The sequence below is a fragment of the Passer domesticus genome, chromosome 5, assembly GCF_036417665.1.
Source record: "Passer domesticus isolate bPasDom1 chromosome 5, bPasDom1.hap1, whole genome shotgun sequence".
Taxonomy (NCBI): Eukaryota; Metazoa; Chordata; class Aves; order Passeriformes; family Passeridae; genus Passer; species Passer domesticus.
Genome location: NC_087478.1, coordinates 52,293,640 through 52,317,370, shown reverse-complemented (window position 1 = coordinate 52,317,370; position 23,731 = coordinate 52,293,640). Strand labels below are relative to the sequence as shown.

Sequence of the window (23,731 nt, the reverse complement as noted above, 5' to 3'; positions counted from 1 at the left end):
AAAGCTTTACTTTGAATGTCTTGTTATTTTGGTATATTTACTGCTTGCAGGAGCTGATGTTGATGACAGGACACCAGGACACTATTGAGTGTCAGGCTTGGCTCTACCACTGACTCACCATGTCAGCATGACCAAGTTTCACATTTATTGGGCAGTGATAATGTTTACATGCTTCACAGTGGGCCTGAGAGTTTGTAATTCTGGGGACTGCCCATGCTCCTACATAGACATGGGCTGTATACTTGTTCACAAGTGTCCCTAGTGAAAGGCTGCTGCTTTATAAATTTCTCATCCAGAATTGTAATTGTTATTCTTCACAGTAGCTGTATAGCTGTGAGCTACCTATCAAATTACTCAGGCAACCTTGAACATGAAATTTTGTTGTGTAAGTAACATCCAAAAGTGTTTTCTTGTGGTGCTAGAGAACCTTTTTAGTCATCCCACCTCTGCCCAACCTGTCTCATTCAGAGATGCAGAGCTTTTTGCATCTCCATGAAGTAATATGTTAATCTCTAGCTGCATCCTCACGATTTCACATATCCACACATTCTGTTAACTTTGTTAATTTGGCAGCAAACCTATCAGATTGGCCAGTTCTGGGAAACCAGATGGTTAGAAATGCTCAAGGGTCCATGAGTCACCAAACACCTGGTTTTCCACAGACACATCCATCAGTTTGGCTCTTCCAGCATGGCTGAGCTTAGTGGATGGGTCACTGTCCTGCTCTCCAGGTAGCTGGGTGACCTTGGACAGGTGACAAGACCCATCCCTACTCCTTTCCAATGGCATAACAGGGAGAACTGGCCTCCTCTGTGGGCTTTTTGTCTGCCTTGGCTCCAGCCAAGGGATAGCTCAGGACCCTTCTCCAGCTGCACATCTTGCTCCCGCTGATGGTGGCACTGGACAAGAGCATTCACAAGTCAACACCATTAAAAATTGCCAGGAGTTGGACACAAATCATGGATTTTCTATTAAAAAAGTAATTATAGACTTTATTGCTGAGTGCCAAATTCATTTTTCCCTCTTCTGGGAGCCATTAAATAAACTTTATATTCTGAGGTAGAGCAAAACTGTTGTAATTTAATGCAGTGTTTTATGCCTCTTCCCTGCACTCTAACACCTGATTGTTGCTAATAGCCCAGTGTGGATTTTCTTTTTCTTTCTAAATTATATTAATAAGTCTGAAATGCCCTGTGACTTGGCATTTCCCTCTGAATGCTTACACTTTCTTGCCCAGAAAGAAGCCAGTATTTCCAAGAGCAGTTGCCTGTACAGATTTGCCTTCTCAGGTGATCAGCATCTATGTTTATACTCCTTTCACAGAACCATCAGGCTTTGTTAGTGCAAGTTCTTGGGCATAAACCAGAACAAACCATGGCCTGGAAATGAAAAACAACCCTACCAAAAATGAAAGCCCCATCCAAGAAATGCACATACAGAGCAACTAACTCAGAATTTAGGTTTTCACAGTGGTTTTCATTCAGCCTTTTCTGACACATTTCCACATTCATGATCTTCTGGGTATATTTAAGGGGAGATGGGTTGGGAAAGGAGCCTAACTGTAGAAGAATATCAAAAGAAATGTTTCTCAACAGAGAAGTGCATCAGGATTATAGAATACTTTCCTCCCTTAAAGCAAATGTCCTTCAAAAACAAGACCAGGCGCTGCATTGAGTATGGTACACTATGATACTCCACAGCAGGAAGTGAAAACATCTTTTCTAGGTCACAGCTCTGATGGGGAAAATTTTCAAAGGTTTTAAGAAGCTACTGGTGCAGTAACTCCCATATACAGTTTCAACAATAATCATCTCCATAACACTGCACGTAACACTCCCTAATGCCCTACAGCAGGATTTGGGATGAACCATCATCCTCTACTGAGCAGAGAAGCTGGGTGACTTCTGGCTGTACCCCTTCTGTCCTATGGAATCTCTGTGTAACATGGTGTGAGCTGTAGGATTTCTTTCAGGGGTGATAGTGTTGGTATATGTCTCTTAACAACATCAGAAATTCCCAAGGAGTCACATTTTCAAAGCATTTGGAAATCAAGAGGAAATTTTTATTAACTTCAATAGCTTTTGAACCAGGCCTGTGTGTGGGGGTTTTTGTTTTGACATTGCCTAAGACAGTGGGGAATTGGTTTTTTGATAGTACAGCTCCAGATTGCAGGCTCTGCGTCTGTGGTTGTTTTTTTTTTTTAATTCAGAACAACTTTGCTTTTACCAGATCTGTGTTATCTCTTATTTTACTACAATCTTTTTTGCATTTCATAAATATTAATTCCCCAAGCAGTCTCTTTTGTTTAGTAGTTTTAATCTATCACAGACTTTGCTGTTTTCCTTTCCTGTCTTGTCCCAAAGAGATATCATCCTCTGCCATCAAAAGCAAGAGTTTCTCCAAGGAAGCTCTTCAGCCCAGAGATAGAGGAGCAGTATTTTTGCTAAGTATCATTTTTTTTCCTTCTCTGTATTCCTTCCCCTTCACTGTCTAACACCAGTGCCAGGCTCTGATTTCACTTGCTTCCTTGGAGGGAACAACTTTACCAGCGTTTGTTTTCTCTTGTCATCCATGGACAGACATTTTAGACCATTCATTTGTCTTTGAACTGATGTGGAGGTACCAGGCTGCTTTAGCACATGCCATTCAAACCCAGAGGGCTGTTTCCAGGCAGGCTGTGGTTTTGTTACTATTTGGAGGTTTTTTAATGGAATTTCTCAGACTACTTGTTTTCCTTCACATTTTCCTTCACTTTCTCTGCTGTGTTTCTAGTTATTTTTAGTACCAAGAGTAAGTTGTGGTAGGCTGAAACAGGTAGGCAGATTTGTAGTACTTCATTTAAGCTGTACCAATAGCCACAAACCAGCTTCTTGATGCTACTTCTCCAAATTGGACTGGTTATCTTAATATTGTCCACCTATTCCAGATAAACTGTTTGCTTCTCACACTTCTCTTGTCTGCACTGAACCAATATTAAAAAAAAAATTCAATCTAATTTCTATTTTTTTGGTATGAGCTTTATAAGATCAGTGAACTTTATGGTTTGTTTTTTCTTTTCAGTAAGATACAGGTTGATTTTCGGGGCTGTAGCAAACTCATATTATTAAATCAAAAACCAGACCAACACATGCAACCCTTCTATTTCATACTTCAAGTGATTTTTTAAATCCTGCTACATCTTGGAGTGCTCTGACTGTACTTAACTCTTTCTGTGAGATCTCAGTGGCATTTAAGGTAGTTGTTTTAATAAACAGAAAGCTATATCCATTACTGCAGAACATGCTAAATATTTTGCAATAGGCAGTGCCAAATGTTTGTTACTGATTTCTCATAGACACCAAGTTGCTATGGAAGTTACATCCAAAGGTGAATCTCCCCAATGCTGTTCAGAGAAGAAATGACAAGGAGGGAAAGGTGTAAACCTAAACTGCATGTTTTGAATATCTGTAATCTACTTATTCCAGCATTCCTTACTGCCACAGTTTCTCAATCTGGACCTTGAGTCTCCAATTTAATCTGTTTACTTACTGTAACAGAAAGGACTAGAAACCTCGGGGAGGATAAATATTTGGAGATATATCTTGTTCTGAAATTCTCTCTCTGAAAGAGCTGTACCAGGAACCAGTGCTGAAAAATAAATCCCATTTTCCCCCTTAATAAAAAGGCAAGATGACAGAAAATTGAAAGTGCTGATAGCATTTGGTTGCTGTGTCTTGGGCCTGTCATTTGCACTTGGACAGAGAAGGGGTGTTGGACAAGGACAAAGTTCAGCTTGTGAAGATGGTAGAGGATGCAGCAACACTGAACTAGTTCTTTGTGGCTGGCTTCTCACATCTGGAAAGTGGGGATGATACTTTAAAGTCTGCAGATTGAAAAAATACCAGATAAGTACTGAGTGTTTTTTTAATCCCAGACCTTGGTCTGCAATAGTGGCTCCAGGTGCAGCCTCAGGAGAAGTTATCCATCCTGCCAGCACCTGCAGATAGATCCCTCTGCAGTTTACCTGAACTTTATTTGTGAATAAGCATTTATTCCCATTGAACATATATCTGTTGCCTTCAGTCCCTAAAGAGGGTGGTCATAGCTAAAATATGTCCATATTTTTGTGGACTCAAGTCTGCTCCACTACTCACCACAGGGAGCTGAGAGACCTCATAGTACTTCTAACAAGCTGCACTTTGAGGCTGCTGAGTTGTGGCCCTGAGATTTACTGATCTCAGTTGATCCGCAAAAACTAAGCAGGGTCCAGTGGATGGGAGGGGCACAATCCTGTCTGCAATGGGTGAAGATGGAACAAAAAATATTGTTACACTGGTGTGCAGGCTCTTCATAGCTTAGCTGGCTGTTGGGCAGTTCAGGATTTCTCAGTTAATCTTGGCAAGTGTTTTCTCCTCCTGGAAACAGTCGAATGAACCAGCAGTTTGTCTCTGCTCAGGTGATCCTTCTCTCTCCAGAGCTGCAGACAAGAGGACATGAATCATGAAAAGCAAAACAGGAGCAGATGTTCTGCATCAGGTTTAAAGTAGCAGTATATGGTAGCTGCTTTATCTCAGTCTCCTAAGAATACCTGTGTTTTGGAGCAGTCTTCTACTCATCCTGTTTAACATCCGTGTCTTCCTTTGAAAATGTTTGCATATCCCCGACTCTTCTCCCAGCCCCCCCATGGGTTTGAAAGTTTAACTTGAGTTCCACTGATGTTGAAGGCAGCTTGCAAAAGGGGTTGTTAAATGGAGAACAGTCAAGGAGAGAGAGGGAAGAGCTGTGAAAGTCAGAAGTGGAAAAGAAGCTCAGGTGGAAGGAAGAGTTAAGGCTAACCTTAAAACTGGGAATACCTTAGACCCTCTATCACATTAACCAGGGGTTGCGTGAACACGGTAGTGTTGATAAGGTGATTTAAGGGGCCATAACCACTTCTGAAGGGCACTGGGAAGAGGGACTGAATTTGTAGGTTTGGACTTGGAGGTGCATAAAGAGAAGTGATGGGAGAGCTGGAGTAAGAGAGTGCCTCAGAAAGCAGAATAAATTTAATGAAATTACTGTTTGTTCCTGGAAGCAGTGAATCCCATGTGCTGCTTTTGCCTGTGAACAAAGTTTATTTTTAAACGAACAAAGCAAGAGATAAAGTTAGGTCATGAAGCAGGAAGTGAATATCTCTAAAAACAGGAGAAGTTGGAAAGAGGCTTTGTGACACTTCCCTGCTCGTGCTGCCTGGGATACACATCAGTGGAAGATACCCATGGGATAGACTGCAAGATTGGGCGTAGAGTTCCAAACACCAGATTAAAAGTGTTTAAGTGTGGTCCTTACAAATGGGCCTTCGTGCAGTGACCTGCTCCAACTAGGATCAACCATCAGAAGGAATTTAGAAACAACAGAATAAGCAGACTTTAATAAAATCAGTTTTATATTTGAAATGCAAAACTAAGATGGTTGAAAGCAGGCTGGATGTCATTGTTAATCCCTAGGTCAGCTGTGCATATCCATAATTATGGATATGTGAACATATCCATAAAAGACAGGATATGTTCAAAGAGCAAAATCCACTGTTCATTATCAACGTGTTTGTGGAGACATTTGTGCCATGGAAGCACCCCCATGAGCTGAGGGGCACAGAGCATTGGCAGCTCTCCCTGTCTTGAGAAGACAGGCAATGCTGCGAGTTGGAGGAGAAACCTTGAGCTCTTCATTCATGGATCCAGTGGGTGGAAGCTCCTGCAGAGTGTCTAAAATGACAGCTCTCTTAGCAAGAAACTGTAATTTAGGTGTACTACTTCTGTCAGGAATATCAGTTCTTCCTGCATTATGAGAACTTGTCACTTTTCCCTGCTCCGAAGTCCATGTCACCTGGCAGCTCTGGAGAAGGACAACCTCTATTCAGTACACCAGAACATCATCTACTGCCAGTATTTCTCAGGAGCCATCAGACATCTCTGCTGTCCTGACTGAAGTCATCAGGGAGGTGGCAGCAGTTCTATGTACCGACTGAGTGGGCACCATAAATGCTTCTCACACCATCCTACTAAGAAAAATCAGCAACAAGTATGTTTTTTCCCTCCACTTTGCCACTGAATTTTTTCAATCCTACCTACTTATACACCAGAATGTATTTCAGTGCTTCAGGACAGCCTGGGAGCACCCATTAGCCCTGGTCTGTGACCCACGTAACTGCTTGTGCCATCTGGGTGCTTACTGCTTGGATGTGGGTAGGGATGCATATACCCCTATCCATAGGTATGTATAGAGGGACATGCATTCATTCCTGCCTAACTTCTTGGCATTATTGTTCATCAGAGAGAAAATAAGTTGCTTATGAAAGCAAAAGCCCTGGGACTGGTAAGGGTGGGCAAGCAGAAGTCAGGGGTAGCTGACAAGAAGCTGCACAGTGAGTGCGAACTGCCAGGCTCTGTGCCCTCCCTGAGCTGCGGAGGAGCTGGCCCTGCTGTGAGCAGCTCCAGGCCAGGCTCACCCTGTGCCACCGAGGAGCCCGCGGGGGCAGGACAGGCCGGGCTGTGTGCGGGACAGAGCCGGCCTGTTCCCCACGGCGGCAGCAGGCACGGTTCCATGGAGCACACGGGCGCTTTGCCACGGAGCCTCACGGAGCGCACGCTCTTGGCTCTGCTCGCCCTGCAGCTGAATGCCTCGACTCACCGCTGGCTGTGGGACCACGTCCCTTCGGGCTGCGGGTTGGCAGCTCTCCGCCTTGCCTGGCTGCTCGGGGACCGGGGAGAGCTTCCCGATCTTTCCGTGCCCTCCGCGCTCGCCAAGGCCCCTGCCTGGTGCTGCAGGCGTGTTAGCTCACGGACAGCAGGGCCTGCTCCGGGGGCTTTGCGTGCAGAGCGAGAGCTGGCTGAAAACCCAATCCTGGAGCTCTGTTTTCTTCCCATCTTTGCTGGCATGCTTTAGCTGCAGGTGGGATAAGGCAGATGACAAGGGTACAAGAGCAAGGAAGAGGGAGCCAGCCCTTTCAGCAGATAGAGAGGGAACTGATGAGAGGCTGGCATGCCTTCAGCATCTGTGAAAGGAGCAGAGGGCAAGGAGACAGCACTTGGCTGCAGCCAGAGAAGGATCTCAGAAGCCTGAGCTCAGAGGGGCCTTTTCTGCTCATTTTCTTTGGGAAGTTTAAAAAAGAACGAGCATTTTAAAAAAAGGAAAAGAAGATGATGTGCAATTTCTTTCAGGCTGTAATTGAGGTAACAGTTTGAAAAAAATAGCTGCCATTTAAAGAAACACTAAGAATTTGTTCTTTTATTGTAAAGCGACATTTAGTACGCAGTCCCTAAATAGATCCATTATTAGATGAGACAGAGAACCCTTAGAAATCACAGTAAACACAGCTGTAGAGGTGAGGAAAATTAATAAGGCATCATACTAATATTCGTTCCTTCCAGTTGTCTTGAATCGCTGACAAAAGGGACTTTTAACATTATCCTCATGCTCTGACGTAGGAAGAATTAATGTAGCAAGTCAGATGCTTAAAAATGCAACCAAATCACCCTAGGCTTGTCAGGATCTAAGGAAGGTTACCTAGGTGTGTTTTCTGTTCTTTTATTTCTGTGCTGAGGAACCCAGGAGGACTGGAAGTTGCCAGCAAGGGCCTGGTGGTCGGATCCAGAGAATGTTGGATGTTGTCTGTGTGGAGCCGGCACAGTGGGTGGAGCAGTTGGTGTTTGGGAAGAGGTGTCAGTGGCCAACAAGGAAAGCAGACTTATGGATGTGCTCTTTGCCTCCCAGCCAACCTGTGGTAGAATCACTTGTGGTTGGCTATGGGAGTGAGTTTGTTTTGGTGTACAAAGACTGAAACAGCTGAGGGTTTCAACAGAAACAGAAAACATTGAAAAAGCAAATTATTACCTCTCCTGTGTCATGGTTCATCTTTTGACTTTTGTCTTGATCTCGCTTTGGGCCCAATCCTGACAGAATTAGTTAGGCTAAAAGACTGCTGGTTGGCTTGTTTGGGACTGAATATCCCTCAGGGTTGGAGTCACTGGTGTTTATCTCAATAAAGAATAAATCAGACCTAGGAAGCTATTGATGAAGCAGGCTTTTTGTGCTAACCCGTAATTTCTGTGCTACATTCTGCAGCAGGAAAGTTTCCTGGGAAGCCTGTTGTCTTTAAGATTATAAATGAATGCTAGCATTTTAGTATGAGAGGCCTTTTGTTTTTTCAAGCAGGAGGTCATCTAATACTTTTTGAACAGCAGCAGAAAGGTGAAAAGTTTCCAGTTGACTGTAATAAAGGCCATGGAGAATGAACAACCCTGGTTAGTCACCTTCTGTGAGCATTAGTGAGCAGCACATTCAAACATGCCACAAAAAGTTACCTTAGCAAGGTTTAGTCTGAGCACCTTACCAAGAGGAAGTAAAATAAACTCAATGTTAATTTGTGATAGTTTAGTCAAGGAGAAGAAAATCATTACCCAAAGGGTTTAGGTACTCTGCCAGTCTTTGTCAGGATGTATTTGTCCAGATCATTACAAGAAAAGAGAGCCATATTGAGATAGGAGATGCAATCTGTTCTTGTTTCTGACACTCACCTTCTGGGAGGGTGAGATTAGCTCTGTCTTCCCTGTCTTCTCTGGACCTTGGCACCATCCAGTTAGACAGAAGCAAGGCTCACAGGGCAGAGCTTACAGCGGGGTTACACATGGCAGGCATCAGCACTTCTACTTCCAGCCTCTTACCTTAAAAATAACAACACAGCATTTCTTGGTGAGGGCCTGAACCTGCATCCCTGACCCACAGGAGTAGCATTCACCTGACCTGCTCAGAGATATTGGAAGGGACATCCCACAGTGTCCCATTGTCCCAACCAAACGCCTGCTTGGATTGGGGAACAACTAAACACATTAAACACGTAATTGGAGGGTTCCTCTCTCCTCAAGGGGGTTGCTAAAGCCCATGAATTACATGTAAGGAAACCAGCTATGCAGCAACTCTCTCATGTTTCTCCTATTTGGGTTTCAAAAGCTCTGGGTGTGCTGCACACTGAGTTAAAAATTGGAAACATATTACCCTGATTTAGCATGGGACTCAGTAAATTGTGTTCACTTAAAATAGACTATATCCTGCTGAGAAAAAAATAAGTATTTCTACTCAACTGTGTGACACCTAAACTGCAACCTGGAGGTACAGGAGGAGGATTTGTGTTACTGAGACGTCCATAAATGTTGGCTGCCAGGTCATTGCTGCTGAGGGGAGCAGGGCACATATGTCCCAGACAGCTCCAGGCATTTAGACCTCCTATATCTTCTCCCCACGTCCTGTGAAGGGTTTCACACAGTTTCTGTCTGAGCTTCTGCCTGGTCTGTGCCTGCCGCAGAGGTGGATGGTGTTGCCTTGTCCTCAGGGGGTTTCATTCACAGTACTGACTGGCCCCTGCCTGTGTGGGTCTGCAATGCTTGCTGAAAGCCTTGCTCCTGGAGTGCATGGAGTGCTCCTGAGATTTATGGTAGTGAGCTTAGCTTACAGAAGCCACCATCCCATGTGTGCAAAGCTTGAAGGACCTGCAAGACAACACCTGCCTGTCTGGTGGGATAATTTGTTCCCTTCTTGGGTAGATGGATGTTCCCAATGCTGGACATTCCTGTGTCTCAGCACAGACATATCTTACCTTTCTGTTGGGATCTACCCTGTATCTGAGTCTCTCTTGTTTAGCTCTGTTACTACTGTCCTAACCAGACTGAGTCCAAATTATTCCTTTCCTCCTCGTGGAATTTCTTATGTATTTCTGTATTTACGTATCTACTCTATCTGGTTTCCTCACTCCACCCAGTTTATCTCACCCCTGTAACCACAACTCCTTACAACACAGAAACAAATGTCAGTTTTTCCATTGTCTCCTAGATGCCAGCTATGTTAAAATGTTGTTTCTTACTCTGTTTTTTAAGGGCTACTCCCAGCTCCACCCTGGCTGACTCCATGTATGCCCAGCCCAGTATTCCTCCTTGTTCATCATTTGCTGATGTCCATGGCATGCCTTTTCCTAACCAATTCTCAAGCCTTTCCTTGAAAATCATATAAATCATAAATCATACAGCTCCTGCAGTAAAGATGTAATAGTAGAGTGCAGCAGCTACAGGTCACTCACTTGGCTTTAAACTTCCCAACCCATGTGCTTGTCCCTGAGTTTGGGTTGTCCCAGTTAATGTTTCATCTATACCCCGACTGTAACCTGGCAGTTGTGAGATAAAAAGTAGAAGCCTTTTTGACCCTGTCTGTTGTCCCTGCTGACTTGGAGACAGTTCTGCAAACCTGGCCCTTCCCCAAGCACCTGTGGACAACAGTAGTGTATCCTTGGGAAGGGAGGGTTAGAAGGACAGTGGTTGTGTGCCTGTGTGTTACAGGTTCCACACACAGGTCTGGAGAGCATGAGCTCAGCCCCAGCCATCAGACGTGTGCACATCTGTCCGTGTGTGTGTGCTGGAGGGGAAAGGACAGAGAGTTTTCATTTTAAAATTAAATTCATACAATAGCCAGACCTTTCAGCTTTTTCATGCAAACAGTGATTTATCACTGCACTTACAGAATGAGCCAAGAGCAAACAGATTCATCACACGCCGTCCTTTCATGCCAGAGCGGCAGCGAGCGACTGTGGCAGCAGTGCAGAGAGGTCAGGTCCCACCACAGAGCCTCTGCCATGGGAAGGCAGCACAGATACATCACCCTCACCCCACCATGGCTGCCGAGGTCCCAGCCTTGGGTTTCATCCGTTTCTTCTTGTTATGAGAGAAAAGAGAAAAAAAAGGATTGACCTTCTCCCCCTCCTTTTGTTTAGCTGCTGGAAAGACAGTGCAAAATGCTCATTGTACACACAACACAAGGCTCCAAACTCATCTTCTATAAAATAAATTCCAATAAGCCCACCAGCATGAAGATTGCTTGCTTTAAGTGTTCCTAGCTCAAGACTTCTCCAGCACTCTGTGAATATTTCTTACCTCTTGCATGTATTGCACTTAAACTCAGTCGCATCAGTTTTTCCTGCCCTGTGTTTATAATATTTCCCCAGAGCTTCACAACAGCAACATGCATGTCAGCACATCCTTCACCCTCGATATGGCCAGGCCATAGGTCTTTCTGCATGATCTCCCTTGGGCTTGGGACTTCCAACTTTTGTCCCTCCTTGTTCAGAGGAGATACTTTACAAGATGTATGCATTTATATTATTAGCCCCAAACACTATGTATGGTATGAGGCCTGATACCAAATAGTTCCTATTAGGGAGAATGGGAATGGACAGGCTTCCCAAGATGTTTGGGATTATATAGGAGAAGGTAGCATTGGAAGGGAGCTGGTTCTTTTTTTTCCTGGATCAATATCTTGTGTGACAGTTTTAGCCTGATTAAAAAGCTGGTTTTCTACACAGCTGTGCCATTTGGTGTCAGTCTCTGATTTTTTCCAGATTTTGCATCATTTAGCCTCTCTGTGGTGCTTTACTTTCTCTCCAAGCTGAAAAGGCGAATACTTAATGACTTAGTTATGAAGTTTTCCCAGGATAGTATCAGCATCTGTGGCTGCATGTGTGTCTCTTGCCAGGTTTTGCCTGGTTCAATGTTGGTTTTTTTCTAGCACCCAAGTAGTACCTGATTAAAGACGAGTGAATGCCAAAGTTTATGTGGATTTGGGATTTAATCAAATCATTGTAGTCCCCACAGTAATGCTGAATTATCTCACCCTGCTCTGCTGTGCCCTTCTCCGAGTGCACACAGACACACAGGGACAAAGTTGGGGACGTGCATAGGAAGAGGAAGGAGGGAATGTATGAAGCAATTCAGGATTTTTGGCAATACAATGTTAGCAGCTACTGTGTTGTACTTTAAAGAGCTTTGATCCTTCTTTTCATAGCCCTGGTGCATTCTCTGCAATGGGAACTGAAAATTGTGTGGTTATCTTTGTTTGCAATACAAAGAATTGGAAAAAAAAAAGCATATTCAGCCTAATCTTCTCCATAGAGCAGTAGGTTCAATGCATGAAATGGAGAAAATAATACAGCTTTGTAATATTTCAAGAGTTTCCTTCAGATGATATAATTTGCTTCTAAAATGTTCTCACTTGGTAAAAATGCTCCTAAGTTAATATTAGTTTTATCTTCTATTATCCAGTCACTCTGTAGAGACATTTTCATAGCAAATTCATATTCCAGTTTATCTGTCCACAAGTTTTCAGGGAAGATGTTAAGCATTTCCATCTTCAGGACACACAATATACTTTCTCTGAATGAATATTAATTTTTGGTATGCTCCTCATTTAAGTGCTCAAAGTTTTTGGAAAAGTTAAGTCAAAATTAATATGCCATGAAATGTATAATAAATCATAGTATGAAAAGTTGCAAAGCTATTAGTTTAAAAAAATGTTGCAGTTCAGGTCAGTTTAATAAAATTCCTTTAACGAAAATGCAATTGTTCTTTTAGATACAGTGTTTTGATTTGCACAGCTACAATTGTCTGACTGTCATCTCTAGAAATCTGCATAGTGTAATAATTAGTTGTGATGATACAAGAAATGCTTGGACTGTCAAGTATGAAAAATTGCTGGTTCCTATTATTGTCTAATGCTGAAAATTTTTAAGAATACAATCTAGAATTTGATGTATAGCACACCTATACACTAAGTAGTTATGGATGCACATTGTAAAAGCCAAGCCTTAAAATAGTCTAAACCATGTTTGTAGCTTCAAGGCTCTCCATCAAGGTTTCAAGAATCTTATGCACACCTTTCATGTGAAAACAGGATTGGAAACATGCTTGCATGTAACCTCATGCTCAAAAATCCCCCACCCTTTTAGCATCTGGGAGAACAAAAGTTATACTGAAAAACATTTTGTATATTGAATAACAAACGTCTCCTGGAAATCAGATGGTGTAATTGATGGGCTGGGGGAAGGAGAGCTGATAATAACTGAGATTTCAGACAACTGACTCTTGTGATGTCACACAACCAGGACCATTAGTGCCACCTATAGTTAGTCTGTCTGACAGTTCTCACTTTAACACCTTTCTTTCTGTGGATTGTGCGGCTGCTGTACACACCCCTTCTAAACAAATACTATTAAGAAGAATTTGGTGGAGATGAGCTTTGGTTTTATCAGTGCTGGATAGACCCAGCTAGGTGTCAGCTGGCTTTTAGCTGATGGACCACAGATGAGGGGAGCTCTGCAGCAACTAGCACAGTTCTAGCGTAGGACACAAACCAAACCTCCAAACACAAAGGTAACTGAAGAATTAAAGGCAGATGCAAAGTCTTCGTCAAGGCAAAATTGAAAGGAAAAAACAATTTAGCAAGGAATGGGCCTGCAAACGCTATTCACAAGATTTATCCTCTTTCCACCATGAAAAACTAGTTTGGGTAATTTTGCCCTTCAGTCTTCCATGATCAAGTGTCATGTTAGCAGTCCCAGCATAGGCTGTGACTGTGGTTACAGTAATACAGAACTAGCTGCAGGCAGTGCAATAAAAATAAATGAAACCTTGCCTGGTAAATGTGGAGGGAACTGCTTTCCACCATAATTTTTATAGTGAAACAGAATTTAATTAATGGGCTTTTTGAGTGACATTTCAGTATTTCCATCCTTCTATTAAAAAAACTGCTTTCAGTGCAGGTACCTGTGAATTGAATTGATCTCTGCACCTAGTTTTCAGTAGACTACTATAATCATTAAAAAAAAAAAATCCCCGTGTTTAAATCTGTACTTGCTGCTTGGCCCTCAAGCTTGGAAAGGTCTTCAAAGATTACTTTATCCTGCTGTGCCTAAGTAGCCAGAAGGAAATGCCTCCCATCTCATTACTCTGGTTTACCTTGAATAACCTTTGCCTGTAATGAGTTGATGACTGGCAGTTGGTCAGCATATGCATTTCTGGTCAGCATAGTGCCCTCCACAAAACACTCTCTTTCCCCCACCCCTGCACACACACACCCACCTTCCACTGAACAGAAGACATCCACGTGGGCAGAGAGTGCTGGACTTTTGTCCCCTCTTGTTTACTTTGGGACTGATGGAGATCAGGAGCTTCTGGGATCAGAGTGTCCCCAGACTACTTTTTTCTTTTTCTTCTTTTAATGCCACTGAGCTTAGAAGTCTCCTGCTGCTCATATCAATTCACTGTTCAACTTGGTTGCTGCATCAGAAAAGGAAGGAAAGCTTTGATCTTGACATGCCCTTCTTCTCTGTCCCCCTTTACAACTTCTGCAGGAAAACAAAAACATTATTAAGTGCATCTGTGGTGTCAATCCTTTCAGGGGAGAACAGCTGCTTTTATCAGATGTCTTCCCAAAACCTTTAATGGCTTGATGAAGTCAAAGTTGAACTGTCAGAGGACACACCCGAGCACAGACTTTATCACCATCCCCACGCTGCTCTCAGGGTAATCTGCACACAGGCTTGAAGTGGATTTAGACCATTACTTATTGTGCTTTCTAGAACTGAGGGGTCAGCAGGGACCTCTGGTAATGAGCACGGGCACAGCCATCAGGGTCCAGGCAGCAGCTGCACACTCATGACTCTGCTGTAGCCACATCTGTTACAGCTTTGGAGGAAGAAAAGTCCATGACCCCAATTGTTTGTCTTGTCCTTCACCATCCATGGGTTTAAAGATATCCATTCCTTGGATCTTCTCTCTGGCTGCTTAAATTTGTGGGGTAATTTTCGTCACTAGCTGTGAGCACATTTGCACTTTTTCCCTGGCCCAGTGGGTCTCTAGTTTAAACAAATGTGTTTCCAGTCTCATTTAAACTTACTGATTCTCCAGGTCCCCTTACCAGCTTCAGGAGTGAAATTCTTAGGTGGCTTAAAAGCCTTGCCTGTAACTTTAAGAGAAGAGGAACCATATTACCATCAGCTAACTCACTGTTAATGTATGGTTTCAAAATACTAAATTGAAAATGCTCTTATGATTACCTTCCATGGTGCTGTAGACTGTAGGGTCCACAGAGCATGTCCTTTGTGCAAAGGAGAGTTTGGTGGTTCTTTCAGGATTCCATTAAAGGCTCTCAGGTGCCTTACATGGCCTTTCACTAGAGCAGGGTCAATGTGGCTTCAGCAAGGGGACTGTTGCCATCAAACCTCAAGGAGAGCCAGCAGGACTGTGTCTCTGGGGGAAGCAGGTAGGCCAGCTTTTCTAGGATGCATCAGGTATATTAGTCAGCTGCAGAAGAAATGGGCTTTGATACACTTGGCATTGTTCTAAGACAGTCACTAGATTGGTCTTTTTTTTTTTTTTTTTTTTTTTTTTTTTTTTAATAAACTGAAGTCAGTAGGATAAAAGAAAAAGGAATTTGAGCTTTCTATTTCCTATGTGGCCCTCCATCCATCAGCCATTCCAAAGGGTGCTGTCATTGATGAGAACTAGACAATCCCCTTTTACTGTTGCATTGCTATTTAATATGCACTCTGTGTGCCCCCAGGCAGGCCAGAGCACATGCACTGTTCACCCTGGGGTGTTTTTATGTACTTAGTAAATGTGCCTTTTATGCCATTTCTTCATATTTTTTCCATGTTAAAAAGAATGAGAGGAAAGTACCACTTGAAAATTCACAAGTGTAATCTTCTAAATTAATTTAATATAGTACAAGCTCATTGGTAATTGCAAATACTAAGGCTACATTTTCCCCTTACTCTAAATGTCTGAAAATCTCATTAATGTTAATGTATGGGGAAGAAGTGCTTAGCGTATTGATGGAGGAATGAAATCAGGAATAAAGCACAGCTGTACAAAGATTCATCTGCAGATTAGGGTCTGAAGCAACCATTAGATTATCAAATCTGACCTTCTATCTAATACAGACCATAGAATCTCATCCACTTAATTCTGTATTTATCCTAAGAACAGCACCAGAAAATCAGATACAGTGCATTTATTATAATGTAGCAATATATTCAGGCCTTTTTTTTTAACTCTAAAACCTGGGGCAAACAGCAGTCTTGTGTTCTATGTTTTTTGATGAAAATCTGCAGGAGGAGAGATTTCAGCTTTTTATTTGCAAAAGAGAATCTGTATGTCTGTGTATTTGCATAGGGTTTTGTTTAGTTCTTAGAAAATTATTGACTGGTAACTAACCAGTATAGAGCTGGTTGAGATACATTACTTCTGTTTTGTTCTGAGGATGCCATAAATTGAAAGAGGGAATTTTTTTTAACAGTAAAAAGTAATTTTCTTGAAAAATCTGTGTGGTCCTTGACAACCGCTTCCTAACATCTAGTTTGGAAACTCCCTGCCAGTCAGTTTTCCTAGGAAGTACGAAGCACATTTCACATCTGGCTTCTCATCTCTTTGACTGTTATATAAAACTGCCCTTGAAGTGCACCTGGGAGATATCCAGGGGGATACCACACACACACACAAATGACAAGCCAAGCTGTCTAAAAGAATTGCACTGGGCTAGTGCACATTTTAACCACTAGCCAGAATTTTACTGAACAGAGAAGCAAAAGAGATGAGGAAAGTATCAGGGAATTCAGAGAAGTGGTGAGTGGCACTGTGCAAAATACAGAGGTCCCAGGCTTGGCACTCTCTTGAAGAAAAAGTCCTCCTGCCCAGAGCTGAGCTGCACCAGCCCCTTGGTGTTGCTCCTACCATGGAGATATTTCTCTGCAACCCACCACAGCCCAGACAGAGGGAGAATCTCTGTTGCTCACGTGCAGCAAAAGCTTTTGCTGCCCCTAGGGTGGGTCAAACTTGGGCTCGTAGCACTAGTCTGTAACAAAGCAATTTCCATTCCTTTCTCTGCAAAGCTCAGAAATCCTGCCACTGGCTTGGTCCCATTTTGTAGTTCCATTTGGGTTTCGACTCTAAAGTTCATTTGGATTCTGTTCTTTGAGTTTTGATGGGTTTTTTAAATATGAATCATGTCTTAAGTACTGCTATTGAAAGCAGAGATTTGACCCATGACAGCGGGAACTGGAGGTTCACTATGAACTCCCAGGCTGGTGCAAAACCAGTTGCCAAGGACAAAGGGTTTTGCCTGGCATGTACTGTTTTTTTCTGGTATACTGGCAGGGAGAAAGACCCATATAGCCAAAGGAACACACACAGCAGGTGCATAGAGTCTACATTGCCTCAAATACTTCTTTTCAGTGTCCTGTGATTCCTGTTAATTCAACAAGAAGGTACAAGATAAATACTTTTGAAATACTCAGCATACAAGAAGAAATCTCAGACCTCCCTGCCTATCAAATAAGAAGGTCAATACTTGCCTGAATTCTTGTCTTTGAGGCTAAATTAATTATTGAGCATAAGGGTCTTCAAAATTCACAAGTAAATTATGTTAAATAAATGTAAATAACATTACTAACATCTTCCCACTGTTGCTTTGATGCAGTTTATTCTCAGTAAGTAATACGCTATTTGTAGCAGTGAGGATAGGGCTGCACAGAAAAACTCCATGCCATGCAGAGACACCTCTGAATAACCAAACACAGGAGCCCTGCACTGGCATAGTCTGAATGAATCTTCCTCTTGGAGAGTTGCAGGAGTATCCATGGACTTCATTTATTCTGTTCATAGCCATATATGCCATATTCAAGGTCATAGCCCAGAAACAAGCTATGACTATTAAATTTTCTAACCAAAAAGACAGCAGTAACAAGAACACACAGTATTTTCATTTTGTCACATTTTCCAGTATCTTTCTACCCTGTCTCGGCAGCAAAAGATCCAACACTGCTGTAGCTGTGGGTTTAGCTGTAGAGAGGAGGCAAAATTTTTTTTCCCGGGCCTAAGAGAAGCAGTGACCACATCTTGGGATGAGGGTTCTGTAAATACACTTGCCACCACTTGTGCTCCTTAATATTGTCTTCAAAGCAAGTACTGGATGCTCTCTGAACAGCATTTAATCAGTGTGTATCAAGAAGTTTTGAGACAGAAACAGTTCATCTTCTAGAATAGTGTCAGTTGTACTCAGCCACATAATGAATTATTCTATGCAGGGAAAGATCTGCTTTTCTAAGAATTTGTATAATAAGCAAAAAAAGGCATTGAGAGTTTCCCAGCCCTTGACCTGCTGGTCCCTGTGCTTCCTTTGCAGTTGTCCAACACAGCAATTCTTCACCAGATCAGACGAGACCAAGTGACAGACACGTGCCGAGCAAACAGCGTGTCCAGCAGGAAGCGCCGTGTGCTGACACCCAATGATCTCAAGCACCTGGTCGTGGATGAGGATCATGAAATGATCTATTGCTATGTTCCCAAAGTGGCCTGCACAAACTGGAAGAGAGTCATGATGGTTCTGACGGGAAGAGGGAAGTACAGCGATCCGATGGAAATCCCGGCCAACGAAGCCCATGTGTCTTCAAACCTGAAGACCCTCAACCAGTACAGCATCCCAGAGATCAACCACCGCTTGAAAAACTACATGAAGTTCCTCTTTGTTCGCGAGCCTTTTGAAAGACTGGTGTCAGCCTACAGGAACAAGTTCACCCAGAAGTACAACACCTCCTTCCACAAGCGATACGGCACCAAAATCGTGAGGCGCCAGAGGAAAAACGCAACCCAGGAGGCTCTGCGGAAAGGTGATGACGTGAAATTTGAAGAGTTCGTGGCATATCTCATCGACCCACACACCCAAAGAGAAGAGCCCTTCAACGAGCACTGGCAGACTGTGTACTCCCTCTGCCACCCTTGCCACATCCACTACGACCTCATAGGAAAGTACGAAACGCTCGAAGACGATTCGAATTACGTTCTCCAGCTGGCAGGAGTAGGTAACTACCTGAAATTTCCCACCTATGCAAAGTCTACGAGAACTACTGATGAAATGACCACAGAGTTCTTCCAGAATATCAGCTCCTTGCACCAAACGCAGCTGTATGAAGTCTACAAACTTGATTTTTTAATGTTTAATTACTCAGTGCCAAGCTACCTGAAATTGGAATGAGGGATGGGTTGGGGGGAAAGAGGGGAGAGAAGGCCTGTTTTATTTAAGATTTTTATTTGTCATAATAAATATGGAGAATGGGTTATTTTGTAAATTAATATTTTCTTTTTTTGAATGATGCTGCGAGCAGCACAGTCAAAATTATTTAAATCAACTGTAAGAAGGGACAGCTCTCTTTGCAGGGTAACGGGATTGTGATGATCTAGCTGTAGAAATTAATAATACTGCTACACTGTTTAAACAAATGTTAATTGTGTTCTGGTGAATTTCATTGATCCTGCATTCCTCCAGTTCTAATTAATGTTATTTATACTTATTTAAAACATTGTCTCTTAGTAGGTTTCACTTCAGCAGCAGAGACAGGCTAACATGTGGACAAAAGGAGTCTGGTTTTTTGCTTTCCTCAATTTCCAGCTTGCTTTGGGTAATAATATTCTTCCATTAGGCATTGATGCAGATAAATATGGGAATGGTTCTGGAACCACAAGCTTTGAGAAGATTGGTGAAAATAAGTTCTTTAGAAAGTGATGTTGTGCTCCGTACTAGTACAAAATCTATCTTTCTAGGCCTGAAAAGTAACCCGGATTTGGGTAGATTTGTGAGTGTCTAAAACCCATAACTGAAGGAAATGTGAATGTATTCCTTAGGAAGTTACCTTCAGAAGATTCCTTTTATAAGTCTTAATGAGTTTTTGAGAATATGACCACTCCTACTGGCTCTTAATTTGAAGCGTCCCAGCCCATATGAATTGGGGATGGTCCATCAGAAAAGAATCAGCATTTGGAAAGTGACTGTAAGAGATTTTTTGAATGCCCAAAGCAATTTGCATTGATTTAATTCATATCCAGGACGGAGCTGTGGGAACATCCATCCTCTTCAAATCGTGCTTCCCTAATTGATCCCAAGATGGGCAACCAAATCTGACTAGAGACACACTGGTAATGATACATTGCTGTAAACAATCTGCGCATGCCATTTGAAAATTCAGAAAGTTGTCTTCATGTTGATTCTCTAAGCATGCAAGGCAATAAAAGAGGTCTCATCTTCCTAAATGCTGGTTTCATGGCTTTTTCCTACGGAGGAGAAGCCTTCTTTTTTAGCTGATGCCTAAATGCCATTGACAGGAATTTTTCTAAGTTCCAATGTGTTAGAAATTCATGTAAGTCATCTCTAGTGTAAGACCATGACCTTTTTTCTTAAGGGGAATATCTCAGTAGCAGTTGTTTTGTGTTTAACAGCTTTTTGGGATGGCAGATTGATTTGGGTAAGCAAATATTAATCTATACACAGCAGATAAAACATGAAAAATGGGATTTCAGTGTGGATCTGTTAGCCAGCTAGTGGGAGCAGAAGTTCAGGCTTCTCCAGATGTTTGTTTCAGTTGAATGCAGGTGAGAGAATGCTCTGTAGCCACCTCAACATCCACAGGCAGCTGATGGGCAAAAGGAGGCAGAGGCTAAATTGAGGCACTTGTGAAAAAATCTGTTTTAAAGTTGATAGATGGTTAAAAATGGGGGGTTTAACTTGCCTGCATGTCAATCTTTTGATCAAAACAAACCCTTTCAAAAATGACTGATGATATAAATAAACTCAGCTGAAGGCAGAGCTGTTTCAACAATATCAGAGCCAGATCCTGAAAAATGTCAAATTGTAGAGTAGCCAGTAATATCCACTGATTTAGTTTCCAGGACACAGATGTGATTAAAGAAGAAAAATAGTTTGCATTTTATTTGATAAAAATAAGTTGCTGAATAAATCTCATTGAAAAACAAAATTAACATAACAAACAACAACTGAAGTCCTTTCACAATTGGATTTGGTCCTAGGCAGGATTTAGGTCATTATTTTTTCTACCTTACCATACAATTAAATCTCTTATTCATTCTGGAACAGTCACAGTTTTCATAACCCAGCCCCTATTTATAACCTGGAGCACGGGACCAGTGGCTGACAAGGGCCTGGCTGACCCCTCTGAATTCCTGATCCATTGCTGATTACTGGCTGTTGTTTTACTTTAAAGCAGTTTAATCTCATTTAGAGTATGTGGAGCTGTACCTCTCACAGTGCCCTGGCTCTCTAATGTTCTTAGTTCAATGATTGTATGTTTGTTTAAAAAAAATAAATTGTCTGAGGCAGGTTCCCCTTTCCCCGCCCCCCCCAATATTTCCTACAAGCTATTTCTGTGCTAGTTTGGTCTTGCATCCCATGGTGCTCATATTTTGGTCCAGTTTTCTTCTCAGTCAACTCTTAATCCATTCAGCAGAATGTGATGTGATTTTTTTCATTTAAGACAAAAGTTGGTACAGAAAGTAAATATTTAAAGAACAGGGTGTGCTTCCCCCTTTCTTTTTGTACTTTTCTCTGGCACCATCACCACATTTTTATGCATTCTGGAATATTCTCTGTAGTTTCACAGCTTTGGAGACACCAAACCTCTATATGGTAGCTGTGATAGGAAAGCTTTAGGTGAAAAATGTGTTCAGGAGATCTGATGACCGTTGCTCCAGCCAGGATTTTTAGCAGTTTAGGTTGGATTACCTAAATTCTGGCTCCCCACAGAGGGTAGCTCTATGGGTGGATGCTCAGCACTGAGAAAGCTTTTATGTGGACTTCAGTGGGTGGTTGAAGTCACTTTATTTTGAAAAATCTTGATCCCAAACTACTACAACCTGGCTATTTAGTGTGTTATATCTACTTTGAGGTGCTGTGAATGGGCTGTAGATCTGTGTTTAAAATTAACAGCTGACATGCTGGATATGGTCCTGTGCAGTGAGCAGCAAGCCCTCACCAGCTCAGAGCAGGATGACAAAAGTTAAGGAATAGCCATTTCTTTTGGCCTATTGGGCATGCTGTCTTGACTGAGCCAAAAAATCTGTTTTTCCACTGCAGCCACACAGGAGGACATTCAGGGTTGCTCATGCTCATGTCAGTGAGCTGGCAGCCACCACCTGCACTGGGGGCCAGCCAGGGAACCGGGTTGGTTTTACCCTCCAACTCTTCCCTGGGTCTCCCAGCTGGAGGAGGAGAGGGGCTGGTCTGCTCCTGAGTTCTGCCTCTCTCCCAGCTCCATTTCTGCTGTGGCCACAGCAGATCCTGGGAGACAAACAGGCAGCATGGAGCCACAGCAAAATGTAAAGTACAGATGTGCCCGTGGGGCTGCAAGGGCCACCCGGGAAGCTGCTGTTGTAGAAGGGTGTGCATCAATTATGTTGAGTAGTGATGAGCACAGAGAGGACACAGTGGGGGAATTCCTGCTCCCCACCTCTGTCCCCAGCCCCCTCAAAACTGCTGGAGCAGTGATCCTCATCTCTGAGCAGCTGTTGCCTCCCTGTCGTTTGGCAGGGCCAGGGCTGAGCCCAGCAGTGCTGGTGGCTCTGTACTTGGCACGATACCCACAGCTGAGGGGTCATGCTCCCCCCGCCAAATGGCATCAAGCACCTTAACCTGGAGTGCAGGCTGAATTTGGCCCCTCTGAACATGATGGAGAATTCTGGGTGGTGGGATGGTTCCCCCAAACCTGGCTCACTCCATGCTTCAGCCTCTTCATAAACCATGTCCATTACGACAGAAACGTGCAAACTGCCTGAACCATGCGCTAAGACAAGTGAAATAAATAATCCACAAGCAGAAGTGCTTTTAGAAGTAAGTTGACCCCTGAAGTTTTAGGGTTTCACTGTAGTCTGCTGCACTTTTCAGGTACAAAAAGGGACTGTCCTTACTATTACTCTTGTTACAGAGAGTGTTATTTTCTTACATGCATGCACAATACAATGTGTACGAATAATTTAACATCAATGTGGGGTTGGATTTTTTTTTTAACCTATTTGTATGCAGTAGAAGGCTTGTTGTAGAAAAGTATCTCCTCATACTTAAATATACTGTTAATAAAGCAAAAAAGATAAATTATACATTGCCAACACAAGTGTGAACTGCTCATGAATCTTTCCTTAAAAAAAGCCATTCAAGCCTGATTATTTTTCTAAGTAACTTCAATTAAATTGAAGAAAGAAAATTCCTCTCTGTGTGCTTTATTTATGGCTCATGCTTTCAGGGCAGATATTTCAGGGTGGGATTTTTGTCTGCACAGCTTTGCTTTCTCATCTGCCTTATTGTATATTATAGGCAGGACACACTGAACACTCAAAATTATCTACTCCTGTGGAGCAGGAGAAATCCCTTGGTGGGGTTCAGTGGGCAGAGCAGCCAGGGAACCGAGCCCAGGCAAGGGGGAACCAAGAGCTGCAGAACTCAACCACAAAGGGAGGGAGCTGGGGGCTTTACAAAATTGAAATCACTTGCACACAAACCCAGAAACTTCCATTTTTGGGGTAATGGAGTAAGAAATGGCCTCTCGGCACAGCCCTTGGGTACACAGCTTTTGGGTGATTTCCTTCATTGCTTGTACGATAGTGGAAAGAAAAGACCAGTCTCTGATACTGCCACAGAGAATGAAAAAATTTGATTTGCACCAGTGGAAGAAAACTTGAGGATTTGTCCTTTTGGCAAGCCTCAATTTTTCCATTAAATAACTGCAAATTTACAAGGTCCCTTCCTATTTATACCCAGCAGCTGCCCCATGGTACTGGCCCAGGCAGCTGCTGTAGGACAGGAGAGCTGGCAGCAGCAGGGCTGTGGGCAACACTGGGAGATGGATGTGGAGCACTGCAGGGCGTGACAAAGTGACAGATCCTGCACAACTGAAGTGTCCTCCAGCCCAAAAAAGAGATTAAGTCCAGTAGAGATGATGCAAAGTTTGAAGAAAGATTGTTCATAACCTGCTCCCTGTGCAGGCGTGACCTCCAACACTTCCAAACCTTTGTTTGGATGAAAACACATTTCATTCAATTCCACCATAATTACAAAAGAA

At 42.8% G+C, this 23,731-nt stretch overlaps 1 protein-coding gene and 1 long non-coding RNA gene across 5 annotated transcripts in view; one reads left to right on the top strand and one right to left on the bottom strand.

Annotated features, from left to right (window-relative positions):
- CHST11 (carbohydrate sulfotransferase 11) overlaps positions 1–22,876 on the top strand; it is a 159,402-nt gene extending 136,526 nt beyond the window's left edge. For both annotated transcript variants that reach the window (XM_064420463.1, XM_064420464.1), the window contains exon 3: positions 18,016–22,876. In XM_064420463.1, coding sequence (XP_064276533.1) covers positions 18,016–18,864 — 849 coding nt within the window. In that variant the 3' untranslated portion in view covers positions 18,865–22,876. The remainder of the gene's footprint in view (positions 1–18,015) is intronic.
- Positions 1,030–15,214, bottom strand: LOC135300725 (uncharacterized). Of its 3 annotated transcripts, XR_010362496.1 has the most exons (6): positions 14,891–15,214; positions 14,731–14,799; positions 13,914–14,179; positions 10,523–10,715; positions 8,535–8,681; positions 1,030–4,456 (listed from the first exon to the last, which is right to left on the bottom strand). It is a non-coding gene; the product is annotated as an uncharacterized LOC135300725 (long non-coding RNA). The 3 variants fall into 3 exon arrangements; XR_010362495.1 differs by having other exon boundaries at positions 14,731–15,214; XR_010362494.1 differs by having other exon boundaries at positions 13,914–15,214.
- Positions 22,877–23,731: the final 855 nt, after the last annotated feature.